The sequence below is a fragment of the Rhinoraja longicauda genome, unplaced genomic scaffold, assembly GCF_053455715.1.
Source record: "Rhinoraja longicauda isolate Sanriku21f unplaced genomic scaffold, sRhiLon1.1 Scf001424, whole genome shotgun sequence".
NCBI lineage: Eukaryota > Metazoa > Chordata > Chondrichthyes > Rajiformes > Arhynchobatidae > Rhinoraja > Rhinoraja longicauda.
Window position 1 is genome coordinate 1 of NW_027602639.1, and position 16,941 is coordinate 16,941.

At 41.4% G+C, this 16,941-nt stretch overlaps 1 protein-coding gene across 1 annotated transcript; it reads right to left on the bottom strand.

The window, feature by feature from the left end:
* Positions 1 to 171: 171 nt before the first annotated feature.
* Positions 172 to 8,548, bottom strand: LOC144591674 (myosin-7B-like; the record flags this gene model as incomplete). Its single annotated transcript, XM_078395715.1, has 6 exons — positions 8,458 to 8,548; positions 7,419 to 7,522; positions 5,939 to 6,082; positions 4,462 to 4,618; positions 1,556 to 1,583; positions 172 to 268 (listed from the first exon to the last, which is right to left on the bottom strand). Coding segments are annotated over exons 1-6 (621 nt in total), but the record flags the coding sequence as incomplete, so codon positions are not given.
* Positions 8,549 to 16,941: the final 8,393 nt, after the last annotated feature.

Here is a 16,941-nt window from a genome sequence, read left to right on the forward strand (position 1 = left end):
TAAAAGAAAAAAAAGAAACGTTCGGGCAAAAACAAAATATTTACTTTGTAAAGTACAATCTGTGTATACATTACTGCACATTAAAGCAAATCGAAGACAAAAAACTTTTTTAAAGAAAAAAGTAAAAATGGAGCATGAAAAAGTGAAGAGGTTTGAAAGAGTTGATCTTACGCCCTTCTTTCCACTTCCATCGCCCAAGGCAGCAACAATAGCAAAGTACTGAATAACACGTTTAGTGTTGACAGTTTTGCCAGCTCCAGACTCCCCGCTGGGCACCACCACAACCCAGAAAGGAAAAAAGTGAAAAAGTTAAACCCCAAAAAATCAAAATTGTGCAACAAAATATTCATATATAATCAATAAAAATGTCAAGCACAAAAAGAAAATATCCAGTTTTTTGGAAAGAAGATTCTTGGGAATTAATGTTTTGTGTTGAGTTGAGTCTTTATATTTTCCAAGCTGATGTAATGTGAACAATGTATGAAATTAATGCATAAATGATTGGACAGTCTGTCTGCTTTTCTGTCTGTCAACTGTATATGTTTTGACTGTCTCTTTATCTTTCTTTGTCGCTGTCTTTTCTCTTTCTGGAGAGATGTTATCAGACTGTGATGTTGAGCTTTCTTTTCTACTACATTGGACAGGTGAGAATCACTCCAACAAGGCTGGCTGCATGTATTTTTGACCTGTTTGAGATCTGTTTAAAGACCATGTAAATCTGATTTTCTGATATGACTGAGCTGGTGGTGCTCAGATGAGTCCCTCACTTTATACCAACTTAAGTCAACTTTTAGTTGTGCAATTTGAGCCGAGATTACATTCTTCTTCAGACATTGAGTTTTGATTCATTAATAACTGACATAAACCTCCAGGGATTACTTACAGTGACAAAGTAAAACTTATTAGAAATATTAATTACTCAATGTCCCTAGGCACGCGCACCAGAATCAATATTGAATATAGTTTTCCGGTGAAGATGGGACAGGGAACAATGCCCGATTTTGTTTCAAATCCAGATAGTGCTTTTTATATTTCAATTTGTTCTTGTTACTTATAGATGAATAGGTAAGTGCTACTGTATATGGTCAAGGTGTTGGAGTACACCATCGCCACTTTTGGTAGTGGCATGAAAGTACACAATAACAGGTTTACTTCGTTGTTTTTCCATTCTAAATGTGGGTAGAACTTTAGAACAAAAATAAAGTCTATAGTGTAAAGTATGGTGCATTAGAATATAATGAATATATATTAATTAGGTGTAACTGAGTATTACAACCAGCTATTCACTGTGTTATTTTATTATATTGATAGGAGTGTCACACTGATGTTAAATATCGAAAAGTCGTATCTTCATGTCAACACACAACATGTATTAACCAATGGAGCCACAAGCAAATCAGTGACCAGGTAAAATTTAATCAAGGTTAACTTTGGAAAGTACGAAGAGTTATTATTCATGCTTAGATATGATTAATACTAATAAGTTACAATGATTATGAATTTTATGAGGATTGGCCATTGTATTAGAAGTAACATATAAAAGTTTAGAGCTCACGTAATCAGCATTGATTGGTTCTCCCGATCTGAAAAAGAAATCATAATTTATTAACTCTTCTTATCTGTTGCCTCCCTCTCACAGTTGGTAATACATGTTCCTGGGCCTGTTCCTAGGCTGTGCCATTCTATGTTCCATATTTGATGAGAAATAAGAAGGAAACATTTGTCAGGTGTAGGCATTTGATATCAAATGAGTCCTTTAATGTTTTTTTCCTTGAAGTATAGAAGGCTGAGAGCAAACTTATTAAGGTTATAAAATCAGGAGGAGCACAGATAAAGTGAATAGCCACTGTCTTTTCAGGATAAGGGAGCCTTTAACTAAGGGAGCATTTTAAGGGACTTGAGGGACAACTTTTTCACACAGATGGTTAAGCGTTCTGCAAGTGAAAGTGGCAGAGGCAGGTCAAATTATGACTTTTAAAAGATATTTGGACAGGTGCATGGATAAGAAAGGTTTGGAGGGATATGGGTCAGTCACAGATATGTGGGACAGATTCAGAAGGTAACGTTCAGCATGGATGAGTTGGGCCGAAGGGTCTGTTTCCATACTATGTTGTTGTTGTTTATATACAGCCGGAAACAGGCCTTTTCGGCCCACCAAGTCCGCGCCGCCCAGCGATCCACCGCACATTAACACTATCCTACACACACTAGGGACAATTTTTACATTTACCCAGTCAATTAACCTACAAACCTGCACGTCTTTGGAGTGTGGGAGGAAACCGAAGATCTCGGAGAAAACCCACGCTGGTCACGGGGAGAACCTACAAACTCCTTACAGTGCAGCACCCGTAGTCAGGATCGAACCTGAGTCTCCGGCGCTGCATTCGCTGTAAAGCAGCAACTCTACCGCTGCGCTACCGTGCCGCCCTGAACTGTATGACTTAAATATTCAAATTCAGCCGAACCTAAATTTTGTACAACACAGGTCCCAATTCTTATATTGAGTCCCATGGCTGATAATGGCTAGTGTGCCATATGCCTTCTTCACCAATTGTTTACCTGTGATGCCACTTTCAGAGAACAACGTACCCTCAGTCTCTCTCTTGAATCTGTATGGCCTGGCCTGGTTTAACTTTCCAAAATCCAATACCTCTGCATCATGAGGAGTGGTCAATGTGACTCTGTGCAAGGGAAATCCTGTCTCACATCCTGATTGAGTTTTTTGAGGAGGTAAGAATGAAAATTGGTGAAGACAGGGTGATAAAAGTTATTTACACGGACCTCAGCAAAGCTTCTGACACGGTGTACTTGTCCAGAAGGTTAAGGCATGTAGGGGCTTGGAGAGAATTAATGGGGTTAGTTTATTCAGAGAATTCAGTGATCCTACAGGGCACATGGGATTAAAGGGTTTTTTTGTAAACTGGATCCAAAATTGCCTTTGTGATAAAGACAGAGCACAGTGGTTGAGAAGTGTTTTTCTGACTGCAAGTCTGTAACCAGTGGTATGAGACAGATAGATATAGATCAATTGCAATGTTGGGGGAAGCAGTGGCAAATGGAATTTAATCCAGGAAGTATGAGATAATGGAACATCAAATACTAACAGGTCATGTATAGTAAATGGCAGGGATCTCAGTGTTGTGTAAGGAGCCTTCAGGTGCAAGCTCACAGGCATGTGAATTTTCTGCGTTTCCACGGATTTACGCGTTTTTAAATCAATTTTCCGCGCTTTTTGCATGATTTCCACGTTTTTCACTTTGCTAAAATCGCGTTTACCAACGGAGAAATCGGATCGAAAAAAAGAAAGAAAAAAAAAGAAAATAAACACTAGGGTTCGGCTAGAGGTCGCTAGGGGTTCCATGAGAAATTGCCGCTAATCATTGAAATCCGGACAAAATTACGAGAGCCCACTTGAAATCCCCCCGCCCTGGAAGTCTCCCCAAAAATGTGTCGCCTAGGCTGGGCAGGGTAGCCAATCTCGACCTCATCGGGACTTCCACGGCTGATCGGTGGGTTGAATTTGCAAACTGCGGCCGGGACTCTGGAACTCCAGCCCAGCACATCTATCCCTATATCCCCATCTGAAATGTTTTGGGGGGCTTGAAACTGGTAATTTTGTGTGTACATTTTCAAAAAAATTCCAATTTTTTGACCCCCGCTGAAAGCCTCACGCAAGCGCACGGCTCTTTTCCTCTTTTTTTTTACCTCACTCGCATGCCTGAGTTCATAACTCCCTGAAAATTGCAACACAAGTGGATAGGTGAAGAAGGCATTCAGCATACTAGCTTTCATTGGCTAAAGGACTGAGTGTAAGAGTTGGGATGTCATGTTATATCTGTACAAAACATTGGTCAGACCACATTTGGCACGCAGTTCCCGTCACATGCTACAGGAAGAATGTGGTAGCATTAGAAAAAGTGCAGAAGAGGTTCATCAGGATGTTGCCTAGACGTGTAAAGAGAGATGGGATAGGCTACATGTATTCTCACTGGAATGTAGGAGGCTGAGGGGTGACCTTATAGAGATGTATAGGGTAAATAACACCATGCTCACAATAAATGTTCTGTTCACGTTTGTCCACCTTTGCTCTAAGTTTTTCCAATAATTTATCTCTTTCATTGGGATTTTTGTAAGTTCCTCCCTGTTGTTTAAAATCAGCTGGTCTGTTACCTTTGGAGCTTTTGCAGTTTCCTCCATGGTGAAGACTGCTGCTGCCATTTCTTTGTTACCTGTTGCTAATTCACCAGCATCATTCTCTAGAAGTACCTCACAACATTAGTGAAGTTGCAGATGTCAAATGTATTTCATTTGAATGCCATGGCATTCAAACGTATCATTCCATATCAAAGATCAGCTGCAGGATACCAGCCTGGTAATTTGACCATTAATATTCCATGCCCCTAATGGTTTAGTGGTGCATTATTCCACACATTCAGTGGCCTGGTATATTGTTCTACTTACTCCGGACCATGTCATTGTAGGCATTGTCAGCAATTGAGTAGATGTGAGGTGGGGCCTCGGAGCGTCTCTTGCCCTTGTAGGCAGCAACAACTTGGCGAGTGTACACTGGAAGCATTTTGTATGGATTCACAGTTACACAGAACAGCCCAGAGTAGGTCTGTCAAGAAGGAAAAGGTAGAATTAGATCATGCCGCAAAATCCAGATTGGCTTTCACAAAAAACTTCAGATGCCAAGACCTTCAATGATACTTTATTATCACATGTACAGTGAAATGCTTTGGTTTGCATACAACTCGGTAAAATCATATAGCAGACCTCACCTAGGCAGTACCCAAGTGTCGTTACATATCTGGCGCCAACAAAGTTATAAAAGTTCACCCAGCCCCCCGCCGGTTTCCCAACGGTTCTCGGCGTCCCTCTGCCGGACCCCCCCCCATCGTTCTCGGCGGGAGAACGCCGAGGAATATCCCTGAATACCAGGAATACCCCTGAAATTCCTATTAAATCTTTCCCCCTTTACCTTGAACCTATGTCCTCTGGTCCTCGATTCCCCTACTCTGGGCAAGAGACTGTGTCTACCCGCTCTATTCCTCTCATAATTTTATACACCTCTATAAGATCACCCCTCATCCTCCTGCGCTCCAAGGAATAGAGACCCAGTCTACTCAACCTCTCCCTATAGCTTTACACCCTCTAGTCTGGCAACATCCTCATAAATCTTTGCTGAACCCTTTCAAGCTTGACAATATCTTTCCTATAACATGGTGCCCAGACCTGAACACAATATTTGCAGTCTCACCAACGTCTTATACAACTGCAACATAACCTCCCAACTTCTATACTCCGTCAAATTAGCAAGGCAGGATTTCCCATGCACAAACCCATGCTAACTATCATAAAACAGTCCCTGCCTTTTCAATGTAAATAAACTGTGTGATTTAGATTTTTTTTTAAAATTCTTTACCATTGGCCAGTATTTACCTGACTACTGCCCTTCTTGATTAAATAAACAACTTAGCTATTTTTCAGTGCTTAATATCCATCTCGTTAATCTATGTCCATCAGAAAAAGCAATCTACCTCTCTCACCCCTACTTATTTAGTTTGATTCAAGACTCTGTAATTTAGTTGATGGTCAACTTAATTTTATAATTTTTAATGGCAATACCTGCAAGCCTAGCTAAGACTACCCACATTCCAAGATTAAGTTTTTAAAAAAAGTCAGGAAGATTTTTTGGAAGATACTTTGTCACTGTCCTTGTTATCTTAGAGCATTGCCCCATATTCTTGTTCACCTGCCCACAAGGAGGTCAGAGAGGGAGATGAACCTTTGATCTTCACTGCCATTTCTCCAATTTCCCTGATTAGTTCAGTGTTTAACTGAGCGTCAGTCAGGAAGTTCCTACCACGAGATCAATAATCTCATCATACAAATCCCACCTTATTTAGAGTCGGAATTCTATTAATCACTGCCTTACATAGATCATCCAGTTGCTGTAACGACGGCGCAGGTTGGACAAGACCGATGCCTCGTTCAGGTTTGTCAGCATGGCCATGTCTTCAATCATATCAAACTTTGGTGGATTCATCTGCTGGATATCATCTTCCTTAACTGTTACTGTCTGAAGGAGAGATGAGGAGGAGCCAGAGATAGACAGGGTTAGATATTTGTCATCGAGACTAGAAAGTAAGCTGGTTGCACATAAATGAGTTTATTCCCATTAAAGGCAGGAGGGCAGGCTGCAAGCAACATATGGCTAAACGGTGTACAATGAGAGTCACCTGTGGATGTTGGCAGCCCAAATGTACATCACACTGTAAGCCAACAGAACTCAAAACAGGCCTTGAGCTAGGTCAGCAAGGACACAATCAGAGGAGAGTTAAAGCAAGGTGATAATCATTATGTATTGTGGAGGTGTTCACTGGTCAGGGGCAATGTTACTGAAATCAAGGGTTTCCAAAGGTTCAATGATTGGGATGCATAGATTGATTATATGTTTGGTGGGTTCAGTGAGCATACAGTATAGAGAGGTTCAATGAATGTTGTCTATATAGACAACATTCTGTGATTAGAGTATTTAGAGTAATTCAGTTGTCAGGGAATGTGAAGGGGGTCGGTAGATAACAGAATATGTGGGACGGGTTCTGTCATCAACGGTCTGACTGTGGATTGATTTAGTGGTTGGGGTGTGTGGAGGGGTAGAAAGGCTCAGTGGCAAGGAGGGAAAGTGGATGGAGCCTATGATTAAGAGGACTACAATGGTGTCAGTAGCCATTGGGAGCAGGGGGGTTCATTGGCCAGGGTGTGGGTGGTTTAGTTTATCAAGTAGAAGGTTGAGTGGATGATCAGTTTTTGGAGGCTAATGAACAGATTGGTTCATTGGTCTGGGCGTGTGTGGAGGAATTCTATGATCAGGGGAATGGGTGGACACATGGCAGATGTAGTTATTGAAATTATGGTTATACAGCCAAAGGTTCTGCACCTTTCAATGTTCCGTGAGTGAATTCATAGATCTGGTCGTGATTTGAGACATTCATTCACAGTTCTATCACTGGTCGGGGTTAATGACTCGGGATATTCACTGGTAAATGCGACTGTGAATTATCTTATTGATCAGTGCTAATATAAATGAGTTCTGATATTTTGAGAGTGGGTTCAATGGTTTGGATGTGTGTGGAAGGATTCACCAGAAAAAACTAGATGAGCTTGCACGGTAGGGTAATCCTGCGACAATTGAGAGGACCCAGGACTGTAGGAAATCCCTGAACAGTGGACTCAGGTCTGTCAGATAATCCTTGTACAGCAACGTGGACTGAGAATGGTAGGACAGATGTGGAACAACCGAATAATCCTTGAACAGTGACGTAAGCTCAGGACCATAAGGTGCATCTGAGGCAGTAGATTGTCACATGCCCTTATGCGGGGAGCAACATTTTACCAATCAATCTCTCGCTTACTTTGCCAGTCCTAGTTTCCACAGTGACCTTGGAATCATTCCTTTCAAGAATCTCAGCCTCCATATAAGCCTCCTTATCATCAGGAATCCAGCACCTTTTCTTGCCTAAAGATGAAAAATGTCAAAAGCAAAAGTTAATTTTACATAGTTCCTGAGGAAAACCCATAAGATTAAAGTATGCAAAGACCAAAGTTACCATGCTGTGTGTGCTCATAGATTCCGAACCAGGCAGGTTAAGAATCTTCGTTACAGAACATTTGTCATTAGCTTAGTGAGCAGAGGCAGAGAATATAAATGCAGGGACATTCATGACCAATTCACAGATTTGGTCTCACTGAACTGTTATGCCATTTCTGGGCAATGTGCTCTGGAAAGCAAGACCTTGGTAGATGCAAGGGTAATTGAATAGAATATTTCACAGTGAGTTGCTGTCACCTGGAAGAGGCTGTGGAAATAAATTGTAAAGGAATTTTTAAAAGAGATCGGGACAAATATTAAATGGAAAACAACATTGCGGGGTTGAGAGCATTGCAGTGGGTTTGGATGGAGGATTATTTCGCAATGGGCATGTGGGCAACAGATGAATGCTTCTGTACTCAATGTTTCTACAATTTAATAATTCAGTAAGGAAAGACTCAGGAAGTGAGCAGAAACTGTCTTTCAACTTAGTGTAGACCTTGAAGATTTCAGCCCTGCTTGGGCAGTTATACAAATAATGGATGGGTTCTCACATTTTAGCAGACTATCAGCTCTAGGCAAAATATTAATTACCTCTGGACAGTAAGGGCAGTGATGAGGATGCTGGAACTCTCCACAAGACAAATGTTGTAAACACACCCAACATCAGACCACGCCACTGAGCTGGGAATTACACGCCGTGTCTTGTTTTATTCTACAGACACACTGGGTTATTGGATCATGAACAGCAAAGAATTGCATGGAGAATTAGAGATATTTCTTGGACTGCATCATTTGGCTTGAGTTTGATGATGAGGGATAGATAAAATGTCACTCACAGTGAATTGCAATTGGCAGCTTACCATCAAAGGCTATGGTTTGTAGCACCATTAATTCCTTATCACTTTTCCTCAGGAAACAAGCAGCATCTCCAAGTTCTGCCATAGTCTGCATGGTTGCGATTGTATATTAACCAGGCAGCTCGATAAACAACCGGATACAGACACAGAGTGATTAGAACTGTGGGGGAAAAGCACAAATCAGTCTGCTATACTGCTTTTGTTATCTGGCTGGATTGGATCGCTGATGGCAAGTAGATAGCTGCCACTTCAGAATCCAATTTTTCGTGTTTCTTATTCCCATTTCCTGTTGATCATTCACACATTCACTCATAATAACATGAACAGCGTCCTTGCCTGCTTTCTCCTGTCAGAAAAATCTGCTCATTGTGCATACTCCCTCCCTTCACTTCCCCACCAATGCTAGCTTACATTCAGTTATATCCAATGGTTCAATCAACGGTACTCTATTGTCACATGTACCAAAGTACAGTGAAATTCTTTTTTGCATACAATTCAGTAAAAGTATTACTATACATAAGCAGTTCTTATATTCTGTACAAGTGTATAAGAACAGTACACTGAGAAAGTATACGGGACGTCAGGTTTTCGCGCCATTTTCGAGTCTCAGTTGTTATAAGTGCAGAGATTTTAACCTGGCCAGGAAGGCCCATTGTCCTAACAGCGTTGCAGGGTTTACCTAGCCAACCGTAGCCATTGGTGTCTTCTGCTACTGCTCCTGAGGTCTAATAATGATCGGACAGCACTTTTGAGCTTGCCCTCATCATTAACGTTAGACTTCCAACTTGGCTGTTAAATATCAATCTTGCTAGTCAATTTTTTGTTGTCTTTAGGTTCTGACATTCAGATCAATGATTAGGTATGAACTTTCTGGGAGACCTGACTGCCATGTGAATAAAGACTCTTACAATGGATGGATAGTCATTATTGCAGAGCTCATCTCCTTGGGAGGAATTCCTGCCCAAAGGCAAATCCTGTTCCCTTGATCTTGTCTCAGGAATGGCAGCATCTGGTCACAGGATCTCCAAGATCTCTTTACAGTCCATTAGCCAAGTTTCTCTATAACCTGTTGCTAAAACCAAACAAGCATTGCCTTGAGCCTAATTTTAAGAATCTTTCATGGTCAACACAGATACGATAAGCCAATAGCCTCTTCCACTGTGGAATATTTAATGATTCTGGAAAAAGCGTAGTAATACAATAAATCGTGCAGATTTTTCTTGAAGATTTTCATTGTTAAACCTAAATCGAAAATAAATGGGTAAGTGTTTCCAGGTAATGTAATCCTGGTGTTGGAAAAATAAATGAGATGAGGTAAAATAAAAAGATAATGAAACAAGCACAAGCATTATTGTATTCTTCTCATAACCAAACCATATAGAAGTCCATAATACTGGAAAACCATAGTTAATGTTCCTGAAAACCTCAACAACTGCCTGCTGCAGACATAATTATCTTTTATTTTCCCCTTCAATTTCCAGTCTTTTAACCTGTCCCACTTCTCCCTCCACACTCCTTGCATTATATCCCCAGTCACTTTGGCCCATACTTAAACTCAACTCAACCAGGCCAAGGCTCCTGTCCACTCTTAGCCTTGGCCTGGTTGAAGGTCGTGGCGTCATTCGTCACTGACTATTGTCTCAACTGTGTTGTCTTCTTGCCCTGCCCGCTTTGACTTCTGAACAGTTCTGAAAAACCTTCTGGGAATTTGCAACACTTCACACTTATGTAAAACTGCCTTAAAACAAAATAAAATGGAAAGCATTTTTTTGACTTTTAAATCAACCAAGCTTACAGTTTATGGTTGGATTTTTAAATTGCAATTCTCTGTTAGTGGACCTAAAAACTTCTTTCAACTAATTATAGTCCAGTTGGAAACCAGTACTGAGTTTCACAGGACGTATTAAACTCAAAACAAAAGTTATTAATATGATGTACATCACACTGTTAAACCCTGAGATTCTCTAGCAGATAGCCAGTTTGGCTGTGAAATTAAACCACTTTGCCTTGTCATTGATTATTTTTTCTGTAAATTGTCAGCACAAAACTCTGCAACTTGCCAGTTTCTACTTTCGCAAGTATCACAGGCCAGCCACTGTTCAAACGCCAGCTTTACAGAAATGAAATCAGATTCTGAGTCACTATGTATAGGAGCCACACAAACCACCTGTCCTCTCCTGCCAGTTTGCCTACTCATCAAAAGCAATGTCTTTACCACATTCAAACATTATTACAAAAGTTCTATTTATCAAAATATGCAAATTAAAAGAATGCATCCTTTCCATGATTCTGCACTGTTTACAAATCTCTGTCCATCCCTCTGTACACAAAGTTAGTTAGTTACTGAATGCTGTGAGCAAGCATGCCATACTAACCTCCACTAATCAGCACTGATTGAGGTGAAGGGAACTTCAGCCTCTTTTATTCTGCTCTCAAGGTCAGTTTGACAGGAGAATGTGAGAAATCCCTTGTGCCGTTGGCCCACGAGCCCATTGGATCTGACAGTATCCCAGCCTTACAGAAAAGGCAATGCCCCTGAACTATCCACACACAGGTTCTATTTTTATTGTCGAATGTCAGCTATCTGAACAATGATGGATCATCCATTATTCTCGCAACACATTATTTGTTCCCTTCAATCTACCACACTGAAATCTCCATGTCCACTGAAAGCTACATTTTACAATAAACTTTTTGGTAGTAGCTGCCAAGAGCTCTGACTTTTATATTTCAAGGGAACGTATGTCTTTTTATGATTGTACGTCATTCTGGGGATATTCCAGTCTGTATTGACTGAGTAGCAGGGATGAGATATAGGGTGTTCCGGAGGTTCTGGGGTAGTTAGACTATTCTTAGAGGTCCATGTCGCACTGAGCAGAATCCCTCAGTTTATTATGGGAGAAAGCTTCATTTAAGCAGGGTAGTATACTTGGTGAGCATATTTTTCAGGTGTAGAGCAGACATTAAATAAAGATGAAGGCAGTTTAGAGACCTACGGATATACCTACCTTTCCATTGTCCTTCATCTCCCAGGGTAATATATAACAGCAGGTCGAAAACATCTACAGGATGTTGTCGCCTCAAAAAGGCAGCCAGCATCATCAGAAATCCACATCACTCTGGCCACATTCTCACTTTACTACTGCAATCGAGAAGGAGCCTGAAAAAGGTAACATCAAGATTCAGCACCCTCAGTTCCAGAGCCTTTCTGAATTATCCATTTTTCCAGACCAACAGAGGTCACAATACATTCCTCTACAAACATGCCTCCCGTGTCTCTAAAGCACCATGGAGCCAGAAATAAAACGAATATAAAGTATAAACTGAATGTGAATGGAATGACCTGCCAACTCATTCCAGACTCCCGTCAACCCGGCTGTTTAGAGCCCCGGCTTCCGACCCCACTCACGACTTGCAAGGCGCACCCACCGCACAGTCTGGTGACACGGCTGCTGTTGTGGCTCAGTTGTAGCCTCTGGAAACAGCGTGTTCTCACCTTGGTGCTCCTTCCTCTCTCACCTGCTGCTGTTTCTTGCTGTCGGCGGTGGCTTTGTCCACTCTATGCTCGACCTCCACCACCGCCTGCTTCTCCAATCACTCTATCCAGTCGGACTCTTGATAATTTTGTCCAGATTATATGGGGGGGGGGGGGGGGGGTGAACCGTAAGTTGCCAGAAAATCGATGTTCAACCTGTATGTATGTATTATGGTGTTTATAGAGTACTATATTTACATATCTGTTGTGTTCCATATCTAATCCAGCAAAGTTAATAGATGACAATGGAATGTGTTTCCAAGTCAAATGTTGTGCACCTTGCAGTGGAATGATACAGGTAGCGGTGTTTGCACCTATTGCTCTTGACCATCTAGGATGCAGAGCGTGTACTCCTGAAAAAATCTTGGTGAGCTATCATGATGCTATTCTGCAGAAGATAATGCTCCCTACATGCGCTGCCGGCAGGGAAAATGAATGTTGAGAGGAATTGGATGTGGTTCCAGCTAAGTGAGCTACTTACTCATGGATAGCGATGAGCATCTTGAGGGTTGTTGAAACTATCCAATCACTTCGAAAAAGGGTCAGAGTGCTGACCCAAAATGTCATCTGTCCATTACCTCCACAGATGCTGCCTGACCCACTGAGTTCCTCTGGCACTTTGTGTTGCCCAAGACTCCAGCAACAACAGTTTTTTGTGTCTCCATATTTCGTCACTCTCCTGACTTTGCCTTGTGGTGTCAAGAGGTTCAGATTCAGATCAAATCAGTTTATTGTCAAATATACCAGGGTGCAATGAAATTCCATGTGCACATGAAGCTCAACGAGTAAACAGTATACACACAATAATGATAAATGCAGCAATCCATCAGTGTCCTGGGTAATGTGCGTCAGGATACCAATCTGTAAACAATTATTTTAGCTACTTACGTATGTGGTTGGTCCAATCTCAACATCCTATAACTGCTGGATGAAAGGTCATCGACCTATTAAATCTCTCTTCACACCTGCTGAGTATTTCCAGCATTTTTATTTGTATTAACCACAATGGTTAACCACAATGCCTTCATCTTTAAAGTATATCTCTAACTAATGGAAAGTTTTTATCCTTGATGTTCATTTATTTCAGTTTTACCAGGATTTCTTGATGCCACACGTAGTGAGAAGCTACATGTCGAGAACAGTCATTCTCACCTCTCTTTGACTCTTATTTGGACCAAAGGTTTGATGAGGCATGCAAGCTAAAGAGAGCATTGGAAAGCAGCCCATTGGGCAATAGGAACAGGAGTAAGCTGTTCAATCTCTTGAATTATTCTGCAAATCAGGGATATTGAGTTGATCCTGTATCACAGCTCTATCCACCACCCATGGCTTTAATTCCTTTGTGTCCTTGCTGAGCAAAAATCCATCAATTTCATATCTTATTTGATTAATTGAATAAGTATTGACAGCTGTTTGTGAGAGGTTTGCAGTGAAGGGGTAGTTTCACATGTTCACCAGGTTTTTCTTTCTACAATTAACTCATGCGGATATAAATCTAGCTTATAAATTCCATACAAAATCTTAGAATACTAATCATGTCTTAGCACTCCTTGGTAGTTCCAAGAGCTACCAACCTAATAAGTCAATTTACTTCACAATCAGACCTTAAAAGACATTTGGACAGGTACATAGATAGGATAGGGTTAGAAGAATATGGCCAACCGCAGGAGGTGGGACTAGTGTAGATGGGGCATGTTGGTCAATTGTGGGCAAGTTGGGCCGAAGGGCCTGTTTCTGCGCTGTATCTCTAAACTAAACAATGTCCCTAGTCTCTGCCTCTATTCAACCAGCTCATGATCCCACATGATTGACCAATGATTATGAAGCAGACAGAATCTAACTGGGAACCACAAATCAGAATCTGATTGATCAGGCTTGAAAGGAGGAGCTTTACACATTTCTATGATGTCACTTGGTGGTGGAACAAAGCTTTGCTGGATGAGGCAAAATTATGCAAACTAGACAAATTGGATATTGGGGAATAAATGAATGAACATAAAGAAGAGTAGGGAAACAATTTATCCCAGTAAAAGTGCTAGAAGCCCCTAAGGATGCCTAGGACCCTGGTCCTGCTTCTTTGGTTGCCCTGCCATAAAGGTCATGGAGTCAGACAGCGTGGAAACAGGCCCTCCGAGCCCGTGCCGACCAGCGATCCCCGCACACTAACGCTATCCTACACGCACTAGGGACAATTTACAATTATACCAAGCCTACTCTACTGCTGCGCCACTGTGCCACCCCTCACATTGATTTGGTATTGGTTTATTATTGGAACATGTGCAGAGATACAGTGAAAAACTTAGATTGCATACTATCCAGTTAAATCTTACTATACATGAGTACAGTCAAGTTGTGTACAAGTAAAGAGGGAGTGCAAAGAGAACAATACCAGAGTATAAAATATTGTTTTACACATGGTTATAGTTACAGAGAAAACTTCATAAAAGCTTCATAAACACAACAAACATTGCAGTGTTGTGCCCATTTTGAGTCAGCCGATTTTACGAAGAGCATTAGATAGAGCTCTAAGGCCTAGTGGTATCAAGGGATATGGGGAGAAGGCAGGCACAGGTTACTGATTGTAGATAATCAGCCATGATCACAATGAATGGCGGTGCTGGCTCGAAGGGCCAAATGGCCGCCTCCTGCACCTATTTTCTATGTAAATATTCTAAAGAAGATATAAAAATATTTCCCAGACTGAGGAATAGCAGTTACAGAGTTGGAATAAAACATCAGGCTTAAAATAATTAACAACTGTTAATTCCTTGAAGAACAGAATATTAAGAGAAGGTGTGAAAGATGTATATAAGGTCATGACGGGGAGAGTGAGGGCAAACAGAGCGAAACTGTTCACAGTAGCTAAGGCTTCAAGCACCAGGGGTCACAGATTTAAGGTGATTAGCAAAATGTACATGATGAGCATACAAGATGTGTGTTTTGCTTTGAAACTCAAAGTCTTTCTTCTGCCATACATTATTTGTTGGTACTGTATAGAACCAACTTTAATCTGCACCAAAACCTGTGCTTCCCTTGACCTGGGAGTATGTGATGGGACAGTGCACATTCTGTACTATGTTCTGTATGTAACCAGTTTTTGTTTAGTTGATTAATTAAGAATCTCAGGGAATTGAGTGGAATGGGGTGGAAATAAAATGGTCTGATTGCAGGATTGGGGTGAATGGATGCTTGATGGCCAGTATGCACTGATAGGTCGATGGCTTGTTTCTATGCTGTGTGACCATGACTTTTTCCATCGGATTTCCAAACGCTGCTGTATCTAACTTGAGCTGTCTCTGCCATGGAGTTTGTGACAGGAACGATCTACTGTTTAAAAGTAAGGTGGATGCAGATTATTTTGTTACTTTCAAAGATAATGGATGTCAGGATTTCAAGAGTCATGTTTAATTGTTATATACTCTGATAATAGAACATTGCCAAACTGGGAAAATTAGATTTATGGGGCAGATCTACGTAGAACCAGCACAGACATGATGGTCTGGATTGCCTCCTTCGTGCTGTAACAACTCTGTGCTTCTATTCTTCAACGTTAATCCCACAGGGTATTGGAGGTCTTTCTGAATGACATCATAGGACAAGTTCCAGTCAAGCTGTATATTTTCTGTTTGTTATTTTTATGGATCTGATGTGAGTTAATCTCAGCTCTGGCAGAACAAACAATGACCTTTGATAGAACAAAAGAGACAAATGTCCTTGTCGGAATCTTGTGAGTTTTATAAATAGCCGAGTGAGGCAGCCACACAATCTCCTGCTGCTGGCCTCGCTGTAGATTATACCCAGAGCATGTTTCAATGACCCTGCCAAAGTGCTTTGTTGTAGACCGTGAAGCAAGAATACAGGGCCAGTCACAGAAAGCCCATCAATGCCTAGAAAAGATCTGTTTTCAAGTATTTATCAATCTCCTTTCACATCTAAAATAATATAATATCACACACCATGACGGGAAGGCCTGAAAACAATCGAGACTCAGGAGACCACAGATGCTGGGTTTGAGCAAAAACAAACTGATGGAGGAACTCAGCAGAATGAGCAGCATCTGTGGAGAGGAACATACATATGATGTAGGAAAGAACTGCAGATGCTGGTTTAAATCGAAGATAGACACAAATTGCTGAAGTAACTCAGCGGGACAGGCAGCATCTCTGGAGAGAAGGAATGGGTGACGTTTCGGGTAAATCCGCAAATCGATCGCCCAGTCTGTTTGGTCTACCTGATCTCCCGGTTGCTCAACACTTTAACTCCCCCTCCCATTCCCACAATAACCTTTCTGTCCTGGGCCTCCTCCATTATCAGAGTGAGGCCCAGCGCCAATTGTAGGAACAGCACCTCATATTTCGCTTAGGTAGCTTACACCCCAGCGGTATGAACATTGACTTCTCTAACTTCAAGTAGCCTTTGCTTTCCCTCTCCCTCCACCCCCTCCCCATTCCCAGTTTTCTTACCAGTCATACTGAATCCGACTACATTTTATCTCTGTACCGCCCACTCAAACAGGCATCAAACAGGCAATTAGAAATGATTGCACTAGAGGTGCAGCAGTTATAATGGATGACTTCAATCTACATATAGATTGGGTGAACCAAATTGGCTGGGGTGCTGAGGAAGAGGATTTCTTGGAATGTTTGCGAGATGGTTTTCTAAACCAACATGTCGAGGAACCAACGAGAGAGCAGGCCATTCTAGACTGGGTATTGAGTAATGAGGAAGGGTTAGTTAGCGGTCTTGTTGTGCGAGGCCCCTTGGGCAAAAGTGACCATAATATGGTGGAGTTCTTCATTAGGATGGAGAGTGACAAAGTCAATTCAGAAACAAGTGTTCTGAACTTAAAGAAAGGTAACTTTGAGGGTATGAGACGTGAATTGTCCAAGATAGACTGGCAATTTATACTTAAAGGGTTGACGGTGGACATGCAATGGAAGGCATTGAAAGAT